This window comes from Aptenodytes patagonicus, chromosome 11 (genome assembly GCF_965638725.1).
Source record: "Aptenodytes patagonicus chromosome 11, bAptPat1.pri.cur, whole genome shotgun sequence".
Taxonomy (NCBI): Eukaryota; Metazoa; Chordata; class Aves; order Sphenisciformes; family Spheniscidae; genus Aptenodytes; species Aptenodytes patagonicus.
Window position 1 is genome coordinate 18,394,488 of NC_134959.1, and position 24,621 is coordinate 18,419,108.

The 24,621-nt window shown below is 33.5% G+C and overlaps 1 protein-coding gene across 3 annotated transcripts in view; it reads right to left on the reverse strand.

Moving 5' to 3' along the window:
- Nucleotides 1-352: 352 nt before the first annotated feature.
- RPGRIP1L (RPGRIP1 like) overlaps nucleotides 353-24,621 on the reverse strand; it is an 81,227-nt gene continuing 56,958 nt past the window's right edge. For all 3 annotated transcript variants that reach the window (XM_076349312.1, XM_076349310.1, XM_076349311.1), the window contains exons 23-26: nucleotides 17,429-17,612; nucleotides 11,273-11,357; nucleotides 4,375-4,508; nucleotides 353-935 (exon numbers count right to left, since the gene is read on the reverse strand). In XM_076349312.1, the coding sequence (XP_076205427.1) occupies nucleotides 832-935; nucleotides 4,375-4,508; nucleotides 11,273-11,357; nucleotides 17,429-17,612 (507 nt within the window). In that variant the 3' untranslated portion in view covers nucleotides 353-831. The remainder of the gene's footprint in view (nucleotides 936-4,374; nucleotides 4,509-11,272; nucleotides 11,358-17,428; nucleotides 17,613-24,621) is intronic.

Here is a 24,621-nt window from a genome sequence, read left to right on the forward strand (position 1 = left end):
CTGTCCCTACAGCTCAAACTAGGTGAAGCAAAATCTGATACTGTATGGCTTCTTTTTGTGCTTTGACAGATGTTGGCTGAAAGTAAATCTTTTACTGTACAGAAAAATGATAGTGCCTGCCCTCCCCCTACTTCAAATCACGATAATCATAAACAGCTGATTATAATGTTAGTAGAAGGGTAAAAGTTATTTAAAATAAGATTGCAGTAATTTAATAAGTCCTGCAACTAGCCTCATTTTTTATATTTAATTGATAGGAACTGCATGCATCAAAGAAAACACATACTGAGATTTAATGTGCATAAAATGGATATTAGCATTTTAAAGAGGCAGATTAACACATTAATCCAAGTAATTTTCATATATTGCTTTTAATAAAATCTTCACAGTATAAAATTCTTAATGAGGCTAATCACAGGCATTCCATTTAGTGGGGTGATTAGGGATAACATAAAAGTATTTTTAATCAGTTTTCTAAGGCTTATAGTTTTTATTAAAAATTAAAAATTTGACTTGCATTTTTATTACTGTTTTATGTACGAAAAAATCTTGAAAATGCAAATAAAGCACATCATTCAATCATGTAGGTATTAATTATTTACAAGAAGTTGTCCATTGTGGAGAGATTCTTAGCCTTAGGGGGGAAATATAAAAACAAACAGACTGAAAAGTATACAAAACTTTACAACTACAAATCAAGCGTCCTTTTCATATAAATTATACATTAAATATACTGTAAGAATTACAAAGATCTCATCTTTGAAGCACTATCAAGCATGTATTTACACTGGGAGAAGGAACTTCTGTAGGCAAACTTCCCTTTCATGCCTCCTAGTCATCTTTGCATTCCTCATAGACTGCACGCAGCGCATGGAGGGCTTCCACTGTTACTTTGAGCTTTCCAATTACTGCACTATCATCTTGTGAATCGAAAACTAGAAAGGAAACATCAGAAAACAGCATTAGCTATTTCATTTAAGGTTTTGCTTTTGTTCTGATAATTTGCCTTAGCATTTGGACAGATTAAAAGGCACCTAGCATATGCTTAAAAAGGAGAATAAACAAATAAATAAAAAAGAAATCGTCTGGTTCAGGCACTCAGCCTACTGGAAACCGAGTACTCTAAGAACTAGAACGTACATCAATAAAAGTATTAGTGTTGGAATTAACTTTGAAATAAAGAAAACTATCTGTATGATAATTGCCTATATAAATTAATTATTTTTCACAATACGTAAATATAGATGTTCCAAACTCTGTTAAAGACATATATGCATACTTACAAATAGTTTTAAGTAAAAAATATACCAATTAGTCCATTTTCTACACTGTGTGTATGACCGGTCCAAATCAGCCTGGACAGTTATTAGTATTTAAACAGTAGATTGTTTTTTTCCCGTTGGTGCAATGCAAAGTTATTTTAATTCCAGGCTTCTATGTGTTGTAAAATAGTGCAGTGTAGACCAAGGTGGTATTTCCCCTAGACTAAACTATTTAACTACCTTCATCTTTGTGTATGTGGGTTTTAAAGCAGTATTTAAAATTTCTATTTTACAGAAATTAGCTAACATGATTTAAAATTGCACTCTTTTACAATATCTAAGTAAGACCAGAGGGCCACAATCTCTGCTGCTATGATTAAAAACATGCTGCTAACAGTCAAAAATGAGGCTCTTTCCCAGTCCTGCATAAAAAGCAATGAGGCTGCCTAACATGACTCTAGAAGGAATTTGGATAGAAACAAATAATCTTGACAGCACATCTTTTCAAAGCGAATTATACAGCAGACAAATGGCAAGGTTATGTATTTACTATATAAACTGGGGTAAGTACTCTGGGACATGCAATGATACTGCATGATACAAATTCTAGGTTGCTGGGACAGCTCAGAAGAGGTCTGGAGAAGGAAAAACATGGGATAAACCTTCCATCATTTACTTTGTTGATAGAGCTATTATAGGACAGATTGGATGCTATTCTCAGAGATCCAAACCATTTTGTATGTCCTCGGACAAATCACTCAGTGAACTGTCAACTTAAAGAGCAGACTTCAGGGGACATTATTTTTTTTACTTATAAGAACGGTAAGATAACTGCAATTAATGATATCAGAAGATAACATTAATTCTATTTTCTCAGTTTTAATATTGTCATATTATCTCTGAGACATATTGTTATATGTCTTGTCTATACTCTTTTTCATCCAGCCTCTTGCTTAGCCATTCACTTAATTGCTTCAAATTTCACGTAGGCCACTTTCACACAAATCAGCAATGAAAGGAACAAGATATGAAAAAGATATATGCTTGCAGTCCTCAAAAAGAATGAAGGAAGTTTATGGTATCTAACTTAAGAATGATTAGATCTTCATGTGGTAGCCTCCTATGAATTTCCCTGTTTCTAGGTTTATTCTTTTTCCCTCAAACCAATATCCACCTCAGAGAATGTGTACAATATTATTTAGGAATTCTGTTTATTGTGCCATTACATTTAATTGAAGTCTGTGTCCAGATCTTAAGAACAGATCCTTTTACAATTACTTAATCCAAGAAAACATACTGATATATTCTACTTTTGCCATGATCTGACATATATTAACATAAAATTCATTTCAATTCTCTGAAAGTTCTAAATTTTCAGAAAATAGGGTTATGGATGCAATAAAAAAAAAATCTAAACTGTACAGCATCTGCAGGGAAGGGGAGAAGTGTGGATAGGAATAAGAATAAAAGTATTTCTATCTATTACTATAACTTTCATAGATATAATGTACATAGAGTAAAAATTAGTTCAAATGTCTTATGATTAGGGGAAGAAATGCTCCTCACAATATTGAAGTAGCTGTCATTACGTAGTAATGATTACCTTTTGACAGAACAACAACTAGTAACAAAAACCAGTCCTTCCTGTCATCATTATTATCTCAGATGATGATTAGGAGTTTTAAAAGTTTTGTGGAAGGTGACTTTCAAGGGTACAAAATTATATTTATATCACTAAACAATCTTATCAAATGGGAATTATGACAAAATGGGAATTATGACAGTGGGAATTATGGCCATAAAATCCAGAACAAAAACAATTTTCCAGTGAGAGACTATGAAATACCTTTTTGGAGGAGATGTGCTTTTGTACAACTACTTGGAGAAAAATTATTGGTGGAGAAAAGATTAAGTGGTTCAGCCACAGTAAGAAGTGCATCAAATCTGTATATTATTTCTCCAAGGTATGGAAATTTGATTCTTCTTAGAATTTTCCTTATCGTGTTCCTGGAACTTTGATGCATACTTTGAGTATTTTAGCTACAGCATGGATGCAAATCATGCATGATAATGGAAATGGATAAGAAAGGCTCACTACTCAGCTCCCCATCACTCAAGGTATGGTAATTAGACACAGCAGTAGAAGTAGCAAAGTCACATTAGCTTGGCATCCTACTAGGGCTAACGAGAATTTTTGCTATTGCAAAGAGTACCTTGTGAACATGGGCACACTGCGTCTAGTAATCAAGCTGGTTCACTTACCGTTATAGGAGAGTAACTTTTATAACAAGTATTGTCTCAGCTTCTTCACTGAGCTTTACCACAATGGGGAAAGAGGATGGAGAGGAACAGGTAAGGAGAAAAATGCACCATTGATAACCATGTCCCTGCTACCTTGGGGAACAGGAGAGTCTAAGCAAGGAGAATATTTTCCTTCACTGTCTATGAAAGGACTGAGTAGCCTTCTCAAGTCTTCTTATCAGCACTATAAAAATGCTGTCATAAGACCCAGGAAACGGAAGATTCCACACGTCCTACTCACCTCACCTTGCTTTAATGAGTCACAGTGAAAGTTTGGTCTGTTACAGAAGGATGCTTACTCTAAACTGATACCTAACCAAAGCCACCAGTATTTCATATTGTCTCAGATACAGGTTTCATATGGAGGACACAAGCTGGAGGTACTCTGGAGGTTATAACTTAACTTCAAATAAGATATAGACATTAGCAATACAGAATTACTGGCATAAATTTTAAAAAGAAAATATATATTTATAGTCTTACTAGCATGAAGTATGTTGTACAAAATAGAGAATTATAGTGAGTGGACGTGTCCTGAAAGTTCTTAGGTTTTATAAACTAATTACTATGAGCTGGGAATACTGTTTGGTTTTGGGTTTTTTTAAAACAGATTTTAAGGAATAACAATAGTACACAGTTTTTGCAGACTTTTGCAAACAAATGTGGAAGCCATTAGTTAATATTAAAGAATTTCTTATTGAAACAATGTCAAACAACTACTTGCACTGTAAAGCTTGCAGGGAAAAGCAGAAATTCAACAAATAATTTTTAGGTTACCAAAGGTTACAAGAAAGTAATCTCTACAACTTACTGTCAGTATCTTGCTCAATGATATCTCTTTGCTTCTGGAATATTTCTCTCAAACTGACATAAGCGAAACCGATATCTTCACATTCAAGATCCTGTTCATCTTCTGGGGGATCACTGACCACTGTAAATCGTAGGCTAAGCATTAAAAAAAAAAACAAAACAAAACAAACCACCTTCAAAAAGGGTTGAAAAGTAACTAAAAACCAGAAAAAACAAAGGCAAAAACCACGCTCTATTTTACCACTTAAGCATAAACCAGAACTCTTTATCAATTATATTCAACATTTTCCATGACAAAAATAGTCTGAGACCCTTTTTTTTTTTTTAAATCTTCCCTCCTTCTTTAGCATTATTTAGCAGTACTAGAAGGACAGAGAGGTTGTAACCGCAGATCTGCAGACTTACAGAATTGTTTCATTTTTCTCCCCCCTCCCCACCACCCTGTGGCACAATTCTTGTTCATATGGCAGTGACAGGCAGAATAGTCTAAGGATTAAAGACTTTCACATTTGAAACTTGTAAGTTTGTTTAGCTCAGCTGCTGAATCAACTGTTCAAGTCACTTAATTTCTTTCTATTTAGCCCTCATAGGTAAAAATCAAGACTGTAGCTATGTACTTTGAGGCTTTTATAGCAAAAGTCATTTATATAAAATATCTAAAAATATAGTTAGGGGTTTTTTTTCTGGGTTTATTTGGTTTTTTTGTTTTAATTTTTACTGTGTTAACCATACCATGCAAATTATTTGATGTGAAGAAATAAAAACAATTCATAAGCAATAATGGAAGGTTTAGATTAAATGTAATTATGTTTTGTTGGTTAAAACCTTTTAATACCATAAACTTGTTAAAAAAAATTCAACGACTTTATTTCAGTCAGGCCACATAAGATGAACCTGTATGATTATTTCAGCTTTGATGTGGAGCGTGCTTATGAAGTAAAACTTTTCAGTTGTCCCCAGTTATGGTGCTTTATTTGCATAGTAGCCTTGGAACACATTAATTGGATTCCTGTTGGACTGGACTAAACTAAACTGAAGATGTGCTCCAGGAGCACCTATCCCTAATGCACTCCACTGCAATAGACATTTAGTCAGTAGGATCAACTAGTATTCTGAATTCTCAAAATTATCCTAAAAATCTATGTACTGTGAATATCAGACCATTAGCAACAACTGCTTTGTGATAGAGATTCTGTGGTCTGCAGCACTTGATATTTTAGATCTAGCCTTGGTAAATTTTAAGCCATGCATTTTCTTGGCTTTACATTGAGTGGTGTGGCAGACATGAGGTAAATAATTGAGAAAGACAAACCATATCAAATGTTTTCCTGATATCAGAAATATTAGCCATATGCAATGAAGCAAGTATTTCCAAACACCAAGTGTAAAATATTTAGCTGAAAGTTACTGAGAATTTTCACACCTCATTTAGATACTTGGAGAGCATATTCTAGCCAAGAACATATTCCACAAAAATAACAGGAACCTAAAAGCAGCTCTCTCAAAATAGTATCTTTCTAACGTTGTCTTGTGTATTCATTATTTAAAATTGGACCTTACACAGCAATTTGTCCCGCACTTGTTCCCTTTGACCAATACATCTCATATTTTATCTTCATTATTCTGTTCCTGTTTTACACATAAAAAACTACCCACGAGTACAGCCTGGATGCAAAGGCCTTTGAGTATTTACCGTGCTGTCTAAACACAGCCTGTTTGTCCATCCCAAACATCTGAGCCCAACAACTATACAAAATATTTGCATTTCTTCTGTGAACTTAAATTACACTCATTGTATCCAAGTACGGCTTTTCTTTTAAACACATAATTCCAGCATTGTGCTGGAGCTGACTTGAGTTAGTGGCTTGTGTTGGGGCCAAAAACACTGAGACTGACAAAATGACAGGAATTCAGAGCTAACTACTTTTTTTGGTATGTCTTGGCAATGTTGCTTAAACTGTGAATGCTTGTGAGCTTTACAGCCTAAAAATGTTAAAATAAGCACAATTCCAAATGAGTAGCAATCAAGTTGCATAAAATCCAAGTCTACAGGAAAGGATATCTTAGACAAAATATAATCAAATCTTCCTAAACGACTTCAAACATAACAACAACTGCAATATGCTTTTATAGTAGTTTATTTTTGTGCTTGGCTCTTAGTAACAAATATTTATTATAGAAAATATACACATAAGTATTTGTTTGTCATTAAAGCCAGACACCTATTGAAAATATGTGTCTTTAAAAAAAATTTCTGGAGGCAAAAAAGGAAAAATATCACAGGTATTTCCAACAGCAGGTGGCTTGGTTGAGTATAATGGATCTAACTTAAGATTTTGGCACAGGGCTAAGTAGCAGCAAAATTGCGAAAACTCAGTCAAAAAGAAAGAGATACTTAGGTGTGTAAGATAAATATTAAATGAAATAAAAACAAATTAAAAATTGTAAGAATAATTGATAAAACTGTTGGGTATTGGGAAGAGATCTGTTTTGTTATGATTCAGTGTCAATGTTAAATCAATTAGAGAAACCAGCTTAGCAGTTAAGACAGTGATAGAAGATGAGGAGATTAGTGCTGGGTTAATTTTTATCACTTAAGGGTACCAACTACTACTAAAATTTTCACTAAAGCATAAACTAAAAGCAGGCCTAGTAACGTTTGGGACAGTACCTTATAGCCAAAGTGGAGAGTCGTTCATACTGGTCCACTTTCTGGTTCAGATCATATGCAAGTATTTTACATGAATAGAGCAAGCTTCAACAAAACAGATCAAAAGAACTGCACCTCTAACACCTTATAGTTCCAATATGCCTAAAAGATCATAATCTTGGATTAAATCTTTGCTGCTAATCAGGAAGGAGGAGATTTGAACTCTGGATCCCATGGGAATACTCCAACTAGTAGACTGCAAGAATGGTACCACAATCACTTTGACTTTTGTATTTTTTAAAAATATTACAAATGCTTTAAGTTTAGAAAATATTTAAATATGATATTCAGTATGCTTTAACTTGTTTTCTTCATTTACCAAAAATTGCAAGAATTTTCTTTTCAAGTTGAACTGGCTAAAAAGACACAGTTTACATTGCCTTGGAACATACTGCACATGAACAGACTCCTCACTCTGCTTCAGCATAGAATGCACAAATATGCAGGTAGTGTCCCATCTTACCTTAACACTGCTTCACTTACGTAAGAAACTTTGATGGAAGTTGGAATATCAAATTCATACTAGGATTTCCTACGTAAATAAAGCTATGTATAGCGTTCCCCTCCCGTACTTCTCTCTAGGACCCTAGACTTTCTCTCTAGCTCATTTCCACATTTCTTTTCTATAACACCAGGTATCAGTACTCACTTCCTTGCAGGAATCCCGTGCCTACTGACAGAATGAGAAGAAATCTTGACATCCTGTTAAAAGTAATGTGTGGGAAGATATTTGCTAGCCACTGCAAGAAAGACTAGAGAACTAAATGAAACTTGTCTGCTAATAAAGGCCCAAAAGAAAAGTAAAAGATAATAATTGCCTTAAGCTTAAAACATGCTTTACAATGAAGCAGAAAAACCTGGAAAAAAATTTTTATTGTTGTTGTTATGATAACACTTAAAGGTGTTACCACCAGCAGGAAATTTAGAGTGCCTGGACAAAGCTGTGATGTAGACAAATTTGATTCTAATTCTTTATTCCAAAGATCAGTCATTTTTAAGCAGCAAGGAGAAAACCTTGTGTGTTAATATAGTATATTAATGTGAAGCTAACACGGTACACGTGTTCTATACTCCTATAATGTGGATGCATAGATTTTGTTACTTTGGAGAACAGTGACTTCATATAGTCAGTTTCTTGGAGTAACAATCATTTCCTACCAAGAAATGATGCACCTGTCAGGATCAGCCTGGAAACCTCTTGCATAAACCTGTTCACTCTTGTTATCACAGCAGGGTGACTGTTAGAAGAATGGATTCCTCCATTCTTCACATATGTCTCTTTTGACACTTGTCAGAAGAGCATATACTCTATCGCCAGGTCTGCAAGCACTGCAAGTACGAGCTGGCATGAGGAATCAAGTTTCTCTATATGACCCAAATTTCTACGCTCTTAAAACGCTGAAAGGCAACAGTGGAATACAAACAGGATGAAGAATAAAAGATAACTATGACACAGTTACAGTAAGTTAACTGGACTGCCAGAAATGCCTCCTGTTATTAACCAATTAAACACTCAAACTTGTAAGTAAATAACTATTGGGTTCAGATGATAAAATAAAATAATAATTCCGTATTCCCCCCTCCCTCCCCCCTTTTTACAAATATTAGTAAGTATAGCTTCCTAACATAAATTAAGAATGTAATTTGAATCCCTATTATACAGAAAAAGAAACAAAACAAAAAGTCTACCCATGTCACACAATACAGCTATAAGAAAAGGCAAGTAGTCTGGCAAAATTTCCATATTAATGATACAGACATTCTCTGTCCAAAAACATAGATAAAGACAAAGATGCTTGTCAAAAGAGAAGAACCATCTTTGCGGTATGCAACAAATACTAACCTAAATAGGATTTCAAACAGTCTTCCTAGTCTTCTACTACCTCATGCTCATATATTTTAGATTTTATATCATTCTATTTAGCAGCATATTTTCTTGATTTTCTTGAATACTGAATATTTTTGCATTTTCCGCTACTAAAGCCATTTATTCAAATGCGGAGCTAAAATCAGCATTTCTAATAAACACTGACAATGATTCCACATCAAGAAATGAAATTGAAAGAAAAGAAAAATCAACTTTGTTTTGAAATCTTATCTTTTAATGAATAGTAAACCCCACTCCCAACAAATAAACATAGTTTCCCGTATAAATGCCATATCAATCTACATTTATTTGTAGGTATAAACTAAAAGAGTATAAAGCTGTGAAATTCATTATTTTCAGGGCAAAGCTAGCTCCTATTTCAACTATAGGATTAGGCTATAGTTGCAACTTTGGCTTAGCAGTAATTTTATGTATTATATTAATAACTCTTAACACCTGAGAATATTTATCTTTTTCAAGGGACATTCATTAATGTGACTCTCCTTTTGGAAGACAAAAATAGCACGTGATGTATCTATTTATTTATGTTCTAATATGGACCCAATCATTATGAGTATCATTTCTAACAACATTAATTGTGACAGGGAGAAAGTTCACCTGAAAACTTAATACAGCACTTAATATGCATAAAACACTATCTATTCTCCTATAATCTGGCATAGCACAAACACCAATAAAGTGTCAGGCTAAACCATGTGCAGGCAATTTTCAATGATGTTTATATTCTTGATAATTTGGTTTCCTGAGCTTTAAAGCATTAGTTCAGTTCAGTTCCTGTTTCAGCTGAAAAATCTCTGATATTAGTTTGTAAGGCTTGTGATAGAAAACATATGTTGAAGATATAACTAGGCCACGTTTAAAATGCATAGATTTGAAAACATTTGGTGTATAGGCAGAAGCTTTCCATAAATTTTGTGTCTTGGTGGTCCTCTTGCTAGGCTAAAGTGGGGAATTGGACTACTGATGAACTTCCTGCCTTGCTATTTAGCCAATGCAGAATTGAAATTTCACCACAGGCCAAACTAGACACACCGATAAATGCAGAACACAACCTACCTGGTAACACAGAGGACAGTACCATGATGGCACATGTAAAAGATGAATGCTTTTGTTGTGGGAAAAAGCTCGCTGCTGTTATTTTACCTTATTTTTTCCTTAGGTTTGTTAAATATTTAGTATAGATATCTAAGTATTTAGAGGTGAAATTGAAGCCTACAGACTAACTGTTTTCCTTCGCTTAATTATCCCTCAGAAAAAAAAAAAAATATTTTGTCCTCAGTATTGTTAAATTCTTAGTAGAACGTTACCCACTTTCCTAATCTAGATGGTAAAATAAGTCTTCTGCTTGCTTTTTAAGTGAAGACTTTTTTTTTTTTTTTAAAATCGCCAAACCTAAGAATATTTTGGTATGATATTTCCGTCTCAACAAGTAATCATTTCATGGTGTTCCCTCCTCCATTCCAGTAAAACCTGTTTTCTGGCCAAGACATCAAACTCAGCTTTAGAAGGGAAATGGAATGAAGAGAGATCACTCTCTTTCTTACTGCAGAGTGAATCTGTGATTTGTGAATAAATACATATTTAACGGATTTACAAGTAACTCCTACACTTCAAATACAATCAGCAGGTATTCTACTCCTCTGCAAATTAAATGAATCTTTAAATTAATAGTTGTTCCATTTTAATGAAGATTGACCTTCAAGAGGAAACAGAATCAAAGTATGTCATTCATTCTCTCAAAGTAATGTATATGCTATCTCAATCAAAAATTTTGAATACGAACAAATTTATGATTATGAGCTTGGACATATGTATACATATAATAGCTGCCTGCTACATCAAAATACATATATAGGTTTTCGGAAATTCTAAGGCCAAGGAACACCTTCTGAAGCTGTTACACTCCTTTTAGTACTCTGAATTCAGAAAGCAACAGATGTATTACTCTACCATCAGGTAGATATGTGCTTTTCAAATTCATTACTGATAGAATGCTGATGATAGAATCTCTCTCTTGCAAAACGAGGTGGTTAAAAAAACCAAAACAAAAACCCAGCACTAAAACAACATTAGGAGAGGTTGATATATTCCATGCCACATGAACCTACTCAGGGAAGAAAGGTAGATCAATCACGACATCAGAATGTAGGTATCATTCCTAGCTGAAATAAAATTTTCTCTAGTTACTTACTTATGTACTAACTTCTCAGGGATACCTCCTCAATAAAGTCAAACAACAAGGCAAACCATAAGCATTATTTACAAAGACCTTTTATAGAGTTTTTCAGCACTAATATGTACCTGTCAGTATGTAGATCTGGCTTTAGAAGCATAGACTTGAGATATTCTCTTCTTGCACTATTATTTGCCTTATCCACATGTATCACTGCAAAGCAAATCAGAATTAATATAATTAGTTATCAATTGTTTTTCATCTTTTAGAAGAAAGAGCATGAAGAAAAGAACAAAGAAAAATAAACAGTTTTTCCCTTGTCTTTCCTAAGGAAAAGCAACAATGTTGGAATCAAATTTGAAAGGTCATGTGATCTAATGGCATGTCACTGGCAGGTTTATGTGCACACTGTCAAAAAGGATACAAGCAGCATCTAAGCATGCCACATAGCTGTCATTTTCTGTTAATGGCAATAGCAGTCATGATTTTAAAAGCCAGTGGTCTTTATTGCTTTGTATTTGAAGTGATTTACTGCATTTTCTTCCACTGAGGAAGCTAGTGATAATGATAATGTATGGCAGAGTGCTTGTCCTTTTTGACAGCCTCAGTAATTTAATCCTCCTTTCCTGCCACAATATTTCAATAAGAGAAACATCTAGTCCAATGGACTGGAGAAAATCCACAGCCTGGGGAGTGTGTGTGAGTGCTCTGAAAGCCTTTTATTGTTTTAATTTAAAATAGAAACACAAGGACCAGCTTTTAATTTTTGTACCATTAATATGTCCTACAGTGAAAAATAGCCTTGGTTTAGAAAAAAAACAATAAAAGAATGAGAAACAGGGTTTTAGGAAATTCTTTAAGAAGTTTTTGGGCATCTTATATTAAGAAAGTAGCTGCTTTCTTGCAAATGGTATCAGCCTACAAGTATCAGTAAACTACTGTGAAAGATTATAAAAAAAATCAGGATGCGAAAATTGAAAAAGTGTTAAAGGAATTACTTTTTTTTTTGTTAAAGTAAGAAATGCAGCTGAAAGAATTTTGCTAGGACAGAACTAGAATGAATATAACCCTCTGAGAAACAAACATAGCTCTTAGGAACATTTTTCATTTGTATTTGAGGGCAGGAGGAGGAGCTGGAAATTTGTCTGTCTTTAAATTCCAACATCTTTAATATTCACTCTCTTCTAGTTACTCTGCCACTGTAATCAAAAAAGGTCTTTTCCACTCTCCACATCACATTAAGGTTTCCTTTTCCTATGTGCTGACAGAAATCTTTAACATATTTCAGACTGTCTTCTACTATCCAAAATAAACTTATTTATATAAACAGAAATTACCAATTCTACCAAGGAGCAGAGAGTATTGGAATACAGGAGGTACGAAAGAGAGATAAGAACGTTCAAATTAATTCCTTGCAGAGGGATTTATTGAGGAACATATCTCTAGAAAGTCCTAGGAAGCACACCTTCCAGAGCTACTGGTTCTCCAGTTTTCTCCAAAGCTGCTCCTCAGCTCTTAACTGGCCAGCAGAATTGCTATTAGAAATTAGTTACTTTCAGAAAACAGCCAATACAATTGGTATCTGAATCATTCAATCAAAGGAATCGGCAATTTAACACCTTTTTCTCTACTAACAGAAAGCAAGGTATTGGTGGTCTATCTTGGAATCCTTAGTTTCCACCCACAATATTCTTACTTTGTTAGACAGGTTAAAAGAGGCTGTTACTGCCATCTGCTATTCTTTTGGGCATGTGGATGACTTTCCACATGTGCTACTCTCATGGCCAAGTGCTCCTGGGGCCACCACAGGAAGTAATGGGGAGGCAGCAGGGAGACAGATGGACAGCCAAAGAACTTCAAAGGAGCTGCCACATCAACAGATTCTTCCCTTTCCCATAAGCATCCCAAATGGAATTTCCTAAGTTTACTAATTCTGTATCTAAAACAATTTTAAATGGAAATTATTTACAAACCTAAAGAGTTCAAATTCATTTCACTCAACGGAAAAATGCAGACTAGCAAGTAAAACATTCAGCACAAAAATTCCATTCAAGTCTGGGGAAAATGATTAACCATAGTGAAAATATATTTTTAGATCCTGATGAATAACATGCTTTCATATCACCCCTTAGTACGGCCTGAACTTAGAATTATAACATTGCTTCAAGGCACAGAACATCTCATATTTCTATCCAATTAATTACAAAAATAATTCAAAATTAACTTGTGACAGTTTGCATCTAAAGTTATAATTTTAAAATTTGTCCTAAAGAAGCACTAAACCCTGAAGATTACAATGACCCTGGAATCTCGTTAAAAATCACTGCAATTCCAAACATTAACATAGCTGGTTCTGTTATAGTATATTTTTTTCATATTTCACTTTCTAACAAAATTAAATGACTACGTGATGAAGCAGAGTTCATCACAATGATGAAGAAAAAATGCCTCACAGTGTTGAGCTTTAATGGAGAAAAGGAATAAACACAAAGAAGTGTAACAATGTTATGTGATGCAAGGCCTTAACATTTTCATTTGAGTTATACTCAGGAATCCACCTTTTAGAACATGGATCTTCAGAAGTTTATTTTTAACAAAAAATAAACCCCCTCCTCCCCTTCATTTGGTCTACTTACATTTGTACTTCAAGTTGTTCAAATAACACCTGTTTACTCAAGAAAGCTTTCCGACTAAATTTCATATAAAATCCTTGCAAAATTTCGATAAATCTTTCTTCTACTTCTGCCGCCTGTTCACTAGAACCATTGCATGCAGAGATAAAGATACATTTCAGACCTTCTATCAATCTTGCTTTCTAGTAACTTTCTTGCCATCTCAGCATTTTCACAGTTAAATCTTCATATTTAATAAAATATGAATGCTTTTTGTTAATAACATTTATGAACTAACCTTAGCTTTGTAATTTAAGTAATTGTGGCCTTGACAGGAAAAATATTTATTTTACTCAAATTAAGAGTCAAATATCAATAGATGCGTTTATATGTGAGGGAGACCAGGCTTTGTTTGCTTGAAGCAACGTGTTTCCTTATGTTTTTTTGACAGTGAAACGGCCACTACGTTCACTTTAAAGCATATATTGTGACATGACTGGAAATAAATAATTTCTGGCACACAATTTTAAACTGCATTAAAAAGTTAAAATATTAATTCATTGCTTACTATGATCTGTAACACACCCTAACATCAAAACCAAAGCATACCAAAACAAACCCCATCAAAAAAATCAGAATTCTTCCTTTTTACCAAATTACAGGACAGAGTCATGGTGTAAGCACAATTTGGCAAGTTTCACTTTTCTTTGAATTTATGGGACTGTAGTGTTTGGAAGCGTTCTTGGATATTCTAATAACTCCACCACTAATGAACACAACAGCTCCTCTCCTTAGTCAGTATGGCCATCAGTAGATATAACACTTAATGTCATGGGGAATCAAGAGTTATGCGGTATAACCCTAGAGTGTATAAACCTCCCATTCAAGTTTCTGTTCCAAGACCTTGGAAGAAAGAAAATGATTTTCTAACCCTTCCTAGTCAAAAACTCATAGTCAAAATAAACAATCAATGTCAAGTTACATGCTCTAACCACTTGTGAAAAAGGAAATTCATAGGATCTTGTATGTCCAGATCAATGGAGTTCTACTGTATTGTTTTTCAACAAGATTCTGTTAATCTTCCTGTATCTTACATGTCAAGCAATGACAGTGAAGGATGTGCAAAAGAGATGGAAAAACTTCAAATGTTTTTTAAGCAATGAATGTCATGGAGCCTTCTGTATCAGTTAAGATGTTTTTAAAACTGTCAAGCTGTTCCAGTTATATATAATATAAAATGCTTTATTTATAAGAACTAATGATTTTTTAGATTACTTACGGACTTACCCTGATTTTCTCCATGCAAAAATCTAGAAGACTATTAGTTTCCTTCTAAGCTCAAAGTAAACTTCTTTCTACCCATGCAAATCTCATTTTTATTGAAGAAAATATTCAATTAACCTCAAATATTCAACATACTCAAATCTAATTAGACATGAGTAAGAGATGCAGTAAAGCTATAGCAAACACACTTGCAGATTTCATTACTATTATCTTACTGGCTTTCCACCTGACATTATCAAAAAGCAGACTCATTAGGTTCCCCCCCCCCCGCATAAGCAAAACTAATCTTGAGTAGAAATTAGATGACTAATTATCTAAGCAAAACTCTGCAGATAACAACCACATTAGTATTATGCTGCAGAATACAGTCCTGAAGCAATTAAGACCAAAGCCACCTTTTGATATTGATTTGTTAGGATATTTTAGCGTTTAAACAGTTCTACATTCGATACTTAGGCAGCAAATAGAAAAATCGAAGTTATGGAGCCAGGTTTTGACTAGCAGAAATAATATGATACAACACTACCATACTGGAAAGCCTTATGAGTTGCAGTCGCTACAAAGCATAATACTATTTTCAAATATCATAGCTTGAAATATATTTAAGTTTCATAATTAAGAGTCTGAAATTTTAATTCTGTAACTTTGCTGCATTTTGGAATCAGAATGTCGTGTAAGAATTTTTATACCTTCTGAATGCTTCTTATATTCAAAGCAATGAGAATTCAAGAAGCAAGAGAAATTAAGAGTGTTAAATAGCTTTTATTGGCTTATGGTATTATTTCAATGAGGTTTTAAAAATTTATTTCAATTATGTCTGCCTGTCTGGAACATTTGGAAAAGTGTTTACAGCAGCTAGCAAGATGAATATTTTTCAGCTCATAAAAGAGTTCTTACTTATCTGATGTCTCATTTAGTACATGATGCCAGAAATCCCATTTGTTTGAATGGAAGTAAGCCTCAGTGAATGAAGGAGTTCGCAGTGCTGTTAGTTTTTGTGGTTTTTTTTTTTTCCTAAAGCCTTACAAAAATTACTGTCTTTCTCAGAGTCACAGAAGTTAACACATTGTGCCCTGTCTGCTGTATTCTCTCTCAAATGGGCCGTCCCACTATAGTGATGGTTGATGTGACATCTATGAGGGATTTCAGTCTTCAACTATGGGGTAATCCAATAGTTTATCAGTATTAGGAGGATACAAATGAATAAATTATTTGGCAAGTCTCCTTCTAAAATCAGGTTTCTAGAGGGTAGCAATTTTAAAGGTCTGACTGTGACACCACTTTTGCAAAGCCACTTTTACAAAATTATTTTTAAAAGAATGCTTAATTTGAATGGTGTGTCACAAATTAATGAATGGTGTGTCACAAATAGCAAACTGATTCACCTGCTCCAGGACACTCTCAGCTGAAAGTGCAGTACTTAAAGTCCAAGACAACATGAAGCACTCAGACTGAATCTTAAATGAAACAGACTTTAACAGGAAAAAAAAAGAGTTAATGAATAATTGAAATACTATGAAATATCTGGGAAAATCATTCACAAGAGAATTATCAATTATTACAATAGTTCTGTGTATGCTATTAGTGTAAATTACATCGTGTATTGACATAAAGTATTTTCAAATGTTCATTTATTAGATAATAGCATATGGAACATACAGGATTAAGTATTATGAAGTAAATAGCAATGTATTAGTATTAAACATGGCTGAATAATTTCCTATTTCAAAAAGTTCTTATTAAAGGAACACTGAGTATTCCCAAGTGATGATCAAGTACAATTACATATTTTCTCTTTTCAACTGTATTTTAGTTGTACGTGTACATTGGAACAGGCTGCCCAGGGAAGTGGTTGAGTCCCCATCCCTGGAGGTATTTAAAAGACGTGTAGATGAGGCGCTTAGGGACATGGTTTAGTGGACATGGTGGTGTTGGGTTGACGGTTGGACTCAATGATCTTGGAGGTCTTTTCCAACCTTAATGATTCTATGATTCTATGGTTACAGGGAATGTTTTTCTTCTGCTGTATCATCATGTACCGATAGAGGAATCGGTTCATCATGTTCTTTTAAAGAGAATATATAAATTTCAGTTATGTATAGCCTAATTTTAAAATTTATGCGCTAGCAACATATTCAAATATATTGTAATGTTACCATTTCATATGCAAGCCTAGTTCAATAATTCATTTTATACTTGAAAATTGTATCCTTACCTCATTCCTTAAAAACAACCTTTCATATTTCCCAAAATATTTGGGAAATAGACAAGTACAATCGGTACACAGATAAATGCAACTATAATATATAGAGGAAGTAGGCTTTAGTGGCAGGCATTTTCATAAGACAGAATTTAAGAGAAGAAACAAGTCTGCTCAGGAATACTTACCATTGCTATAGTTATAGTGAATCCTCTGACCACTTGTTGGTTTTGGAAGTGACAGTGGTGTTTCCTCTGCAAGGAAATTGTATAATCTGCATTCTACAAACAGCTGCTGTACTGTTTCATCTGATGCAATTCGTGACTCAGTAAGAGTGAGCGATATAATTTCAATCCGGATTTTTTCAGTTGCCTATTTAAAAAACAAAGCACAAACATAATACAAATTATTCTGTGTTTCCTGAAGTGTTAACACCAACCAACCAACCGAACACACATGTAAATCATTGGCTATTTTGTATGATTAACACTGATTGATTGATTTTGACAGACATAATGAGATTCTAAAGCCCCAGGGTTTGTAGTTAAGAATATTGCAACAGATACTGATTTACATTCAGTGTTGAAAATATTTTTGCAACAGTCATACTCTGCTGGAGAAGATTAGGTTAAGGTTATCTCCATGTACAAATGACATCTGAACCACAAATTTCAGTTGCCATTATTTTCAGCTACACAGCAAAGTGATTTGTATCTTGATCCTCTAACTGCTTGAAATAGTCTCAGTAATACTAGGTACCAAAGTTTTTCAAATCAAAGAGAATTGTTACTCAGTGCCTACTGCAGCCTATACTACAATTAGTTCAAATAAAAATCCATCAAGTCACAAAGTAGTTAGGCATGTAAAGTAACACAGTATTTATACGGAATTCAACTTCATATACTGAACTTTTCTAGTTAAATCAAATATACATTTAAAAGTTAAATTAACAATATGATAATAGAAGTAATATCCCAATTGTTCTTCACCAGAGCCTTTTCTTATTATTTTTAACTAAAATGACATTTTCCTGTTGCTTATATGAAATTGTTTCATAGTGTTTGGCAAACTCTATATTATTTACGTACAGATACATTTTAATAAGCTTTATGTATTTAAGTGGGAATGTCAGACTTGACAGCGTCACAAATATTTCCCTAGGTAACTCTGTAATTCAAAGAAAGAAAAGCCACTACGGTTTCAAAATTGGAGTACATAGGCGAGCATTCAAAGATGAGATTCTTCAAAGAGCAAACAGAACACGCTGGAGTTCAGAAATGTCAAAAAAATTTTTTTTCCTTCTTTCTTTTCAAGTTCATAACTTTATTAAAAATATTTCCCCATATGGAAATATTTTGAAAATTTTTTATTGTAAACTTAAATCACTTGAAGTAATAAATTATATTCAAAAGATTAGCTTTCTAGATTCAGTTAGAACTGCAAGCCAATATTCTAATTTATTATGGAGATAGCTTATATTTTTCCAAGCAAATTATATAATTAATCAAACTGAAAAGCAGGTGTATCCTATTGTAAAAATATCCATCATATAGAACAATTTCCATTACTGTCAAGCCCTTTCAATATTTGATGAAGTAATTTTACCCCCTCCTTTCAAAAGACATTTCCTTTTATTATGTATCCTAAGACACTTTAACTAAAAACCCAAATCTGAATATTTCAATAAGGTTGTTTTATTATTCAGTAGATTCATGGAAATTTTACTAGGATGACAGAGAAAATTCCACACCATTCTGTCTCCACTAATACAGGTACATGGCTTCAGCTGGCAATATTACTGGGATTAGCATAGAATGATGAAATATTTAAAGGAATTTTTTTTTTTCTAAAATCTAATAAATCAAATGACTGCCAAATGTCATTAAAGTGATGGTCTTTGACTTGAATATGCTTTTCATATTCAAATTTGAAAAGAAAGAGATGAAAGCCTGGAAAGGTTACTCAGTTTCAACTAATAACCTCAAGCACTCTACATTCACATGCATAAAAAATGAAATTGGCTCTATTGTCTAATTTTACTTCAGAAACAAGTCTTTTCTTCTTGCACTGAATAGATGTATTAGCATCTGTATTTAAAGTGATATGCTGAGTGGTTTTGTTCGCCCCAAAGTATTTAGGAGCTATGTCAGACTAGTTTGTACACAGACAGTAGTTTATGAATCAAGTCCAAATACAATATCCTGCATTATAAAGTATTCCTTTTACATATCTTAAAATTTGTTTGACATATTTAACACTTGTAATTGCACACTGTAGGCAAAGAATATTATAGTTTTTCAAGAATAGCAGGGTAAATCCAGGTATTCTGCTTTCTAACATAAGGAAGCAAATAACTGAGTCATATTATTAGAAAATTTTAAGAAAAAATAATAAATTACTTTAGAGCTTAACAGTCAAGAATATTTTAAGGCCTGGTTTTATTAAACATGAATACAGCATATATAAAGGAGAACACAAGCTGATTAAAAAAAGATATTTACAAATAAAAAGTATAGAACTGCCTAAGAACAGCATAGCTAGCATGTCATATTTCACTATTAATGCAAAAAACGCTCGTATTATGTAGCCATGCTGAAAATATATGTAGCATCCAAAATATGATAGGAATTAATTTTTAAACAACCATTTATATTTCTATGATGCTGAGTGAAGTATGTTATTTAAATCTTTTCCTAATTTTTTTTTTTTAAGCCTCGGTCTCATTTATTAGGTACTATTCAAGTGAAAAATGGATAGTTTGTCATGACCAATCACTTCCCACAAATCATTCTACTTTGATGGGAATAAAATTAGTCTTTAAATTTAGTATTTAAAACAAAATATAATATGAAATTTTCTCTAACAGAGAGACTGGACACACATATTAAAATGAAGAATACTAAATGCTTTCAAAGACTGTCTCTGAGAAACTGGTTCAATGCCTTCATTTCAAGTGAGGAAAACAAAACATGGGCAAGATACTTAGCCTGTGTCAGTGTTCTTTACCATTTAATATTGAGTCTGTAATTAACACTACCCAGAGATTTGGAAGAATCACTGAACTCCTTCAACAAGGTTTAGGATTAGGTTAAGTACTAAATGCATTGGACATTACATCAGAATTTGAAGTCTCAACATAACTTTTCTCATCTTTCTGATTTCTGAGATTAAAAAACCTTTTTTTTAATTCCATAAAAAGTCTTAACTGCCGTCTTCAAGAAGCTGTATATTCCATATTTCAATTTCCTTTTTGGTCACAATAAAGTGCTAAGACTTTGATGTGAACAATAAAACTCCACTTGACTCAAATGGCCCACAACAGTCTCCCACAGAATTAAGTGTTTTACAAAAAAAAAGAGTTTGTGCTTTCTGCACAGAACAGCAGCACTGAAAATGCCTTGCTTATAGGAACAATGTAAACAATGTTCCTATTTTTTACATCCATAGTTTTAACTAATATATTGCCCTTGAAAAACTCAAAATAAAGAAAACTTCTTAACCATAAGATCAACTTGAATCCTATCTTTACCAATGCTCAGAAATATTTATGCTTTACACTCTAACTTTTTTATGTATCTATTTCCACAGTCCACTTATTCACTTGTTCCCTTCTATTTCACGCAGAGAGCACATCAGATAAACTGTAAGCTATTGTCCAGTAATCACAAGTAAGCATCCATTTGCTATCAATACTTCAATCACTATCAATATTACCTGATTGACAAATATATTTACTGAATGAGAAATCATCCTCTTCCTCTATCAAGTGCCAAATTCCTGTGATCATCCTATTAACAATGTCAGAACAGAGCTGCAAAGGAATGCTATCACAGGAATGTCAATCTAATTTAACTGTTCAGAGACACAAACGTTACTCATTAAGTAATTACGATTAACAGGTCAACATCTTACATATACACATAAAAATACATATTACAAAAAATTATTCTAGTCCTTAACTGTACGCAGTGACTTTTCATGTTAGGAATAACATCTTCTATTTTAAGATTTTCCCCACAATGGTGTAGATGTGAGAATAGAAGGAGGGATACGGAAACGCTCCCTGTTCCTTCTCCACATGGATGGAACTTACAAAAGTGCATGCACTTTAGACTCTCCTAAGACCTAGGGCAAAGAGATCTCTCCTTGGTTCAATAGCTCTTTTGGAGTCGGATTTACTGTGAAGGAGGGAAAGGCACATATAATCTTCCCCCGGCATCACAGTTTTTGCCATGTGCTAGGAGAAGAATGCAATGGCACAAGGTTACCGCCATAATAAGGTTCGATGCAATCCCTTCAGCTCTGTCTAGAATTACAAACACACTAAACAAAGTATCTATTTGTGACAATGAGTACGTCTCTGGTTGCTACCATTTTATCTAGTGCAGAGTCCAAATTCATCATTTTCAGAGCACGAACTCATCTTTAATATCTTCAGAGGCATGAATTATTGCTACAGCTTGAGACAATTCAATGATTAGCTATTGCCTCTTCTCTGCAAATCTGTAACATACCCATCAATGTATTGATTTTTTTCAGAAAAGACAATTTCTAATTCAGTATAAAACACCAAACATTTTGGAAAATACTAAGTTCTTGAGGGATGTGAAGCTTTCCCACCATGCCCATGACAACTATACATCTGAACTTAAAGTCACATTTGCACTTTGCTCATAATATAACTTTTGATCACTTGAATATTTACTTTCTTCCCTTCAAATGGCTTGCTTCCCCCACCCTTTCTGAAGAATAAACATAAAATTGTTCAATGTTTCTCCTGAAGTTGAATTGTTTTTAAAGGTTTGGTTTTGCAACTTGCCTGTGACACTGCCTCAACTAACAGCATTTAAAGATAAACTTTCTAGGCAAGAATAAATACAAAAAAGCAGACATATCTGGAGCTGTTTGGTGAGATACAAACTTCGTTAACTCTGAGTTTTATTTTCTCCCAAGAAGTGGGGAAGGCTACATAAGCAATATTGTTACAGTCCTGAACTAAGCTACACCCCTCTCTACTGCAGACTATCTCAAAGAGGAGACTTCAATTGTAAGTGTTGTTTAAACACTAAAAAAAAAAAAAGATTATACCACCAGAGAAAATAAAAAATAAATACCAACTTTATCAAATCTCAAAGCCAGTTAGCTACATCAGTACCAATTAGTCCCACAATTAAGTAATTGAAATGCTCTGTAAACTTACAATTACCTTTCATATCAAAAGGAAGCATGATCCTTAAGTAAATAAGCATGAAAGAAAATTTTTCAATAAAAAGAGGTCTTACTCTGTACCTTTTCAGTATGCTAAAACACGTCAACATTTAAGTGACAGAAATAGAATCAAATAAGTAGCAGTATTATGTAAAAAACTAAACAAAGACAAATATAATAGGATTTCTGCTTTTGTATATATCTATGCATGCATTTTTCTATATGTAGATCATAGACTTCTGGTTTGATTTAAAAAATAAATTAAATTTTAAAAATCTGTATTTGAAAGTTAATCCATTTAGGAAAAAAAACCCCTTAGTATGGGAAGAAAGCAGAAGTATCAGTATAGTATTTTCATTTAAGAGTGCACCTGTAGTGAAAAAAAAGTATAAAATTACACGTTTTTAATACAGCTGTTCTTTTTATTTAGAGCTTTAATACTTAACATTTGATACTCTGTGTGTTCCCCCCTGCCATTATAGTATTGTGTAGGGACAATACAGACATGCAAAAATGAATGGAATTTGATTCTCTCTCATATTACCCACAGTGTGTGTGTGTGTGTGGGGGGGGGGGGAAGCTTGGTGATAAATATCGCAGCAAATCAAAACTCAAGTTTAATCTCAAATCCCATCCTTTGCTTTTTAGACCTCCAGTTAGAAAAATACTCCTTTCTACTTCTAAAGTCACCATAACTTACGTCCATGTCAATGAGCTCTGATAAATATAGTTTCTCAAGTAAGCAACTGAGGAGCATTCATATTCATAACCACAAAAAGTATTACCAGCTAGGTTAAAAATGGCTCCTGTTGATGCTTTTCCTGTGGGCTTACGCACTCAGCCTTAAATCTGACTTTCTACTTAATTTAATACTGTGATTAATTAGTTTTATTTGTTTCCTAAAAAGTAATGGGTTACCTAATGACTTAAGATTCTCTTGTTTTGAATAATTTTAAAAGCTGATGTTTGGGGTTTTTTTGGTATTATTTATCCCTCTTCTTTCAGTTCTTCCATCAAGAAGAATGACTTGTAGTACATGCTTCTATTACTTCGAAGTATATTTGACAAGTGCTAGAAGTTGTAAATCCATCATTTCAGTGTACTGCCTATTCAAACTACTGTCATCTCAAACTTTACCAGTGGCAAAAGACAACTTAGGTCTTTCCTGTATTCTTCAAACTTTCTCGCTTTTACTTTAGTTCCTGTCTATAATAGCGATCATAATAGCAAACAATCACCTTAAAGATGGAGAATGGCAAATGGTCTCTTTTAATCTTAGGCCCATCAGTAGCCTTTGAAAATACTGACTATAAAGCTTTAATAAGTTACTTTTATCTTACTCTGATAAGATAGTTCTGTTTCATGAATTTTATTCCTTGTTTTATTAAATATGCTGGTGCAGCACTTCTACTTCCCCAATTTCCTATAGAAGAAAAGCACAAAGCAACTAAGGTTAGAGCTAGACAAGACTAAGACAATACAAAGGGTTAGTATTTCTGTCACAGTAGAATCAAGCCAACTCAGCAACATGGGGTAATATGAAAAACCTAAAATATTAGTTCCCTAAATTCAGATTAGATATTCACAGAAGCCAGTTTAAGAAAAGCATTGAGCACTCAGAAATCTCCCTGAAGTACACCAAAGGTACTCAAGTCCTGCAGAAAATAAATGTAAAGAGAAATCAAGACAGCCAAAGTTTAAAATTGCAATACAATGTCCAAATGGCTTTCTTTTTTTCAATGAATGCAGATATCTCAAAGGAGGAAATGCACTATTCAAGTAACTGTACAAAAAAGGCATAGTATAAGGAAAAGCATTTATCGCTTTGCTATACATAGGCTTTATGCTTTACATCTTTCCACCTTTGTACAAACACATTTCATTGACTAGCAGAACCACGAGCAATTGGTATTGCTTTTTAACAGTGTTTAAGAGAGATTTTCATGTCAAAATTCATTAGACGCCGAGATCTTAATTTACAGGAACTGATAATGACAGTTTTCAATAAACTGCTATTAGCGCAAGATAATGCACTCACAGTATCTGCAACAAAAAAAAAGAGAGACGTAAACACACCTATAGAAAAAACAGGACCACCACCGAATAAATTGGTTTTGCCAGTAATTGCCTTATGGACACATTTTAAGACAACTTGGAAGCTGACAGCAGTAAA